Genomic DNA, 6,565 nt, shown 5'->3' with positions numbered 1-6,565 from the left:
GAAGTGATTACTAACTTACAAAATATGCCCATGTTTTTGTACACTATAAATAACAGGGTAGTAGCCAAAGAAGATGGACTAGAAAAATGCTGTAAGCTAAAAATCAGTTTCTAGGGAATGCAAGTTCATATTTTGGCTTGGCTTGAAGGTACATGATCACAAAAAAACACAACATGGTGACGTTAACAAGCCATTTTCTCTCCACTTCTGGTTGCTGAGATGGAGACCAATCAGAAGGAGGCAGAATGGCCAATCAGCAACAGTAGCCTTGGAAATAGCCAATTAGGCCTGTTTGTCTGTGAGGACAAAGGAAGTGATATTGCAGAGTGATTGCACCAGCACCAGGCTACACAAACATGCTCAAATGACACCTTGCTTGTTGCCTTCCAACCCTAATTTTCCAGGAGTGTAAGATCTTGATTGCATTGGTGCCGGCAAGAGAGGACAGCTCATTATTACACCAAAACAATCGCCACCTCAGAGGCAAAAAAACTGAGATTTTGTTTTCATTAGGGAACTATTGAGTCACCGGCTCTCAAGTCAAGGCCAACACATACACACACACACACACACACACACACGGATGCATCGAGGCTCTATAGTCTGGCAATTTTATTCAAAAGATTTGTACCTTACTCCAGTCCACTTAATGAAGCTGTAAATTTAGAGACATGAGAGCCTTTACAGTGCTCCTCTGAGAGCTGCTACAATGATCCTGGGACTGAGCTGGTTAATTAACTGATTATTTGCTTGGCTGGAAGCCACAGAGAAATAGGGTAGATGTGGAGAGAGACAAGGAGAGGAGAGGAGAGGACATGCTGGGGAGAGGACAGAAGAAATGAGAGTAAAGAAGCAAAAAAAAATGCAAAGGAGAGCTTAGATGACAAATGCAGGGCAGGCAAAAGAGGAGAGAAAGGAGAATGAAAGGTAACAGAAGAAAGAGATGATGTGGGAAGAAGATAAAATGACGTGACGATTAATACAATAGAAGGCTAACTTCAAAACCTCTCGATAATGCAAAGACCAAGAATTCAGTGTCTCAATAATCAGTGGTATTGCTGCAATACAGCTTCCATCCACCAGTGGCAGCACTGAGTGCACTGCAGCAGAGCACTCAGACTGAGGAGGACATTGTGCCATGGGTGGTTTTAGATTTATATGTCAACATCACTTTTCCTGTGCTGAATTCAGATGCCTTTCACAAGTATTTAAACCTTTGAGCCCAAAGCAAATTGGTTTGAATTCTTCTGAAAACATGGGGGAAAAGGGCATTGAGGAACTTGGCTAGAAATGTCCTGCAAATTGCAAGAACTTAGTAGATTAAAAAAAAAAAAGTAAAAATATAGGGAAAAATGTCCAGGAATTGTATTTCTAATATCATTATTAAATATTTAAATTATATTGAAGAATTGTAATAATTTTTTTACCATTTTTTAGGTAATTTCCCTTTTTTTTTAATTTATTTTTTCCTGTTGTTTTTTTTAAATTTGTTTGCTTGTCTGTTCTTTTGTTTTCTTGTCAATTTAATTTTGGGATAATTTTATTGTGCTTTTTGCTTATTTCTTACTAATGTCTGGGTCATTTCAAATTTTGTTGCTCATTGCCTTCTTCCCGTGTTTTTGAAAGAGCCAATCTAGCCAATTTGCTCTGGTTTAAAAGGATTAAAGGTCTCATTAATAACATTTTTAGATGGATAATTTAAAATAATAATAAATAATAATAATGCATCCACAGATCTTTTAGAAAGGTGTTGATTAAAACTATTATTTTCCTGGAAAAGAAAAAAAATGTCAGTGCAAATTTATTGTTTTTCAGGTCTAAAATAAATGTTTTGTTAACCTCAGTGCAAGATTTGTGACATTTGGTTATCACTTCAAACACAGCTTATATGCCAATAGTACAACACTGGTATATAAAATGTTATCTTAGTGATCAAGAGTGTTAGTAGTTGCCATTAGAGTTAGATAATAATAAATAACTACAATCTGAGCCGATCCTTCTATGTTGAAGTCATAGGCTGTATACAAAGATGGACGACGTTTTCCCACTTAGCCCAACTATGGTAAAGTGAAGCCAAAATATCCGGGATATGGCCGCTGCCAACTGGTGACATCATTCGGCTTCAAAGTCAGCGCAGTGCCGATCTCTACGGATCTGGAGTTCCCACTAAAACACCCACCCAAGTGGCACCACTGAACGCAAGCGCACAGATTGGCATACACAGCTGTGAATTATGATGGAAAATCCCCTTTTTGTAGACTTAAGTAACTCAGCAAAACCAAACTTATTAGAAAAGCGATCACTTGAACTTCATCAAGGTGATGAGAACCACCTTAAATGACAGAAACCATCTGTGGGATAAATTGATTTGATGTGTACTTTGAGTACTGTGGGGAAAAAAAGTTTTTTTTTTGTCTATTATCAAAATGCATCAGTCAAAATGCACTGTACTGTGTCTGAAAACATCTTGACACAGACAGTCGACTGAGGCTGCTGATGCTCTGTTAACCTGATGCTCATGCTACACCTCTTGTGTAGATATACTTTTATACTTAGTGCAAAGTTATGCAAATCGAGACAGTTCGGAGCTTTTCTTATGCAAGCAGACACATTGAGGTGTTTCAGAGAGTTTAGCGTTTCTCAAGTGTTCCAGTGAATCAAAGTAATGAAGGACGTCTGGGCACTGATCAACCTGTCAGACAGACCCCTGAAGAGAGTTCAACCCAGTCACCTATTGTACATAATGCAACTGTAATTACTGCTGCTGTAAAGTGACACTTATGTTGAGGCTATACGTACAATAAGATATGTGATTAGCTTTGATTATAAAAGAGAACTAGAGAGACAGGGAATACGTATATGGACAGAAGAGAAGAAGTGAAACAGTACCTTTCTCTGATAAGGCCTGATGTAACTCTGTATCTAATTGTCTGGTTTATCAGTGAAGTGTATGAACAACAATGCAGACTGGAGTGTCCATTAACAGTGACAGACAGAGTGAGTCTCATATGAATGCGTCCAAGATCAGTGTTTACACCTGTCTGCTGACTGAAACATCTCTCGCCTGTGTGCACATGCGGTCTCACTCCCTCATCGTATACTTAGAGGCTTTAAACAAACTCCACACAGAAGCCCACTGTTCGTCTCCTGCGTGAATCCCAAAGTCAATCAAGTTACTTTAATAACAAACATAAATGTGCTAGTGTGTGTAGTGTACTATGCTAGTGACAAATGTATATATTACGTTAACAAGCGTACTTACTTTCAGCATGATGTTTTTTTTTCTTAGCATAACCCCTACTTTTGAGGTACGCTGGGCAGGCAAAAGAGGAGAGAAAGGATAATGAAAGGTAACAGAAGAAAAAGATGATGCATGAAGAAAAGCTACTTAACTTCAAAACCTCTCAATAACACAAAAACCAGGAATTCAGTGTCTCAATAATCAGTGGTATTGCTGCAATGCAGCTTCCATCCAGAAAACAGATGTTTATTTTGAAATTAGACAATGCATATAATGAGTGTCATATTTTGACATGTGGGGCCACCGACCAAGCGTTGGTATTTGAGGAGTTGGGAGTGAGAATGTGTTGGCATTTAGTATGACATCATTATAGACTTTCTCTCAGTACCCCCAATTCAAGGAACCAGGTATATAGTAAGACTAACCAGGGTCAGGCTTTTTATTATTTTGTTTATTTTATTTAAATAGGACACCTTTATCGGCTGATTTCTGTGTTGTGCTCTTTAGCAATGCAGCCATTACCGTGGTCACAGAATCGAACAGAACGCACTGACAGTAAAGAATTTATAACTGGATTTATCATTTATAGCAGTCGCTCCTCCAACGGATAGAGGTGGCCGAGATAAGTTTGACTTTTACAACCAGTCACCAAAATAAATAATGGTATTGTACATTTCTGCAAACAATGTTGTATGATTTGTACATTTCAGATGGAGTGGATATGTTAAAAGTTGACACTTCTTTACACTTCACCAGTGCTGTGATTAATGTGAGCACAGTGAAATCATTAAGACTTTACAGTAAATGTATTTGTACACTCTGTGAGTCTAATGGTTTTAAAACAAGCTCAACCGCTGTGGACATTCTGTCTCTGATCTATAGGTATCGAGTATCAAATCAGTATTGTTTCTGTTTCAAGTATTGTTGTGCTAACAAGTGCTATGATACATACTTGGGATTGGTATCAAAGTCAAAAAATTGGTATTGTGACAACATTAATGTTTAGGCACAAAAAATACTTAGTTATGGTTATGTCTCGCCAACATTTTCATTTTTATATTTACCTCCCCTATATAGATAGTTATTTTACAACTATAACTTTAACTACCATACTAAAAATGCATTATTTCTTGCATTGTAACATAAACACATTTAATCAAATTCAAAAACACATGAAGTTTTAAAAGTGGAACTTCAGTCAGAGGATTTATTCCTTCGGGCAAAAAAATATGATGTTTTTTTTTGTCAGAGTAGAGGGTAACAGCACAGCTGAATCATTGCTAAATGGCTATTGCTTTTTCCCTGGTTCTATGAGATTTTAGTGCAAACAAGGCTTTAATAGTGTTGAGGTAACTTTTGCAACCCTATTCTTAAAGCCCATAGATTAATTCATTTGAGTTAAGTATGTTTCTAAGAGTCAAAAACATTTTAGCCTTATGCAGCTACACCTGCTGCCAATTCCTGCAAAGCTAAATCCATTGACTCTCTTTAAGCTGTTAATCAAAAGCCTTTCTCTGACTCTTGCATAACTCTTATATTTCGAAAGAAGCAGTGACTGAATCTTTAATGTTTAAAAATCACACATTACGATTAAAAGTATGTTGCAAGGACACACACAGAAACAGTAGAAAGTACGGACGGAAACACAGCTTCATGTTAGTATATTCTTAGTTTATTAATTGCAGTAGTAGCTGAGGTCTCCATTGTAACTGTTCAAAAGGTCAAAGCTCCATCAACAGTTAGATCTTCTTGCTGGTTCTCTTCAGCACTACAGAGCCGGCTTTGGAGGTCTAAAGAGAGACCAAAAAAGCGGTAAATTATTAAAGCAAGGAGTATGGTATTACAGTGTCTTATACCTTTATAAATCTCATCAAAAGAGATGGTCATGTTCCTACAAATACAAATGACTAATAGTTTCTGTACATGTTAGCTTGTCTCATTTTCGAAGACTTTACAATTAAATTCTTGAAAATCCCTTAAAAGCAGAAATTGAAATGTAAACACATGGTGCTGTAAATAGGTAACATTTGGAAACAAAACTGGAAGGTTATCTCACACTGACTCAGGTTTTAAAGGTTAAATGTGAAACAGTTTTGCTTGTTAAGATGCACTCATTGGCCCGACTCTGTTTGAGAGAGTTTTTCTTAGCAAATGCCCATCTCCGGCCGCAGGATTATAACATTAATGACTCTAATGATCCCTGCGGGGTGTTGAGTGTAGTAACTGCTGTCATCACGTTAGCCGCTCAGCTCTAAAAGCCTGAGTGAGTGTGTTTACCTCGACGAGCTTGCCTCCGCTGATCTCAGTGGTGTGGTGGTAGTTGGGGAAGGCTGTGCTCAGCTTGCCTCCTTCCATGTTCACTGTGGCCTGAAAACATGCAGGTTAGAATCATTCAGGGAACAAAGGTCCCTTCATCCTTCCTACTTATTCTGCTCGGCCTTTGGTCGCCATCCTGTTTGTATATTTCTGCCCTGCACAGCTTTGACTTTAGACCAAACTAGGTGAAAGATCTCTTGATTCTTTGCCTCCTACCTTGAATTTCTTTCCTCCGATGGTCTCCATGTCGCACTCCTTGCCGATGGTGAATGTGTTGGTGACCTTGGCGTTTGCTGGGTAGAGCTGGGTCCAGGTGAAGGTATCGCCATCCTGGGTGACCTCTGTGATCAGTTTGTAGTCACGGCCTTTCTCGATAATGTCATCTGGGATACCTGTAGAATGGGGAAACAGGTACACTGTGAGGTTACGATATCCCAAATTAGTCCAGACAAGCAGAGCAAGTAGGGAAGTAAAATGAACATGTTTTTTGGCTGAGAAGGGTCTATCTTACCAAGCAGCTTGCAGAAAGCATCATATCCCTCCTGGGTCTCAGTTTCCCATCTTCCAGTGAAGGCCATTTTGGTGGTGTTGGTGTGCGGAGGTGTGAGCTGCTGAGGCAAGCTGAGGGAAAAGCAAGGTACTGAGACCAAGACTGCTCCCTGTTTATATACTGTACACCTCTCACCACCTCCCTCATCTGCATGTGATGACACAAGAGAGCAATTACAGCTGAAGATGATGACTCCAATGGGCTACGAGGGAGAGGGCATTAACCTGCATAAACGCGCGTTTATGGAGTTTTCAAGCAGTGAGTAAAATGCTGACTGCTCATCAGTGTGAGCTTGTAGCTCACCTCCAGGTCAATGAACTCTCCTGCAATGACTTTATGGTCGCACCCTCTGCATTTACTACTCCCCAAGAGTCTGAAACCAAATAAAAAGCTTTGTTTGAAAATATTATCCCTTTATTTGAAGTAGTTTATGATCTTACATTGTGAATGGTCTGATC

The 6,565-nt window shown here is 38.9% G+C and overlaps 1 protein-coding gene across 1 annotated transcript; it reads right to left on the bottom strand.

Moving 5' to 3' along the window:
• Window positions 1–4,980: 4,980 nt before the first annotated feature.
• LOC121951982 (gastrotropin-like) lies at window positions 4,981–6,177 on the bottom strand. Its single transcript, XM_042498483.1, has 4 exons — window positions 6,069–6,177; window positions 5,774–5,949; window positions 5,519–5,608; window positions 4,981–5,031 (listed from the first exon to the last, which is right to left on the bottom strand). Exons 1-4 carry the CDS (start codon window positions 6,133–6,135, stop codon window positions 4,981–4,983), a joined length of 384 nt encoding a protein of 127 aa, XP_042354417.1. The 5' UTR covers window positions 6,136–6,177.
• Between the last annotated feature and the right edge of the window lie 388 nt (window positions 6,178–6,565).

This window comes from Plectropomus leopardus, chromosome 12, assembly GCF_008729295.1.
Source record: "Plectropomus leopardus isolate mb chromosome 12, YSFRI_Pleo_2.0, whole genome shotgun sequence".
NCBI lineage: Eukaryota > Metazoa > Chordata > Actinopteri > Perciformes > Serranidae > Plectropomus > Plectropomus leopardus.
Note: the sequence above shows the minus strand (reverse complement) of the source record. Positions and strands in the feature narration are given on the sequence as shown.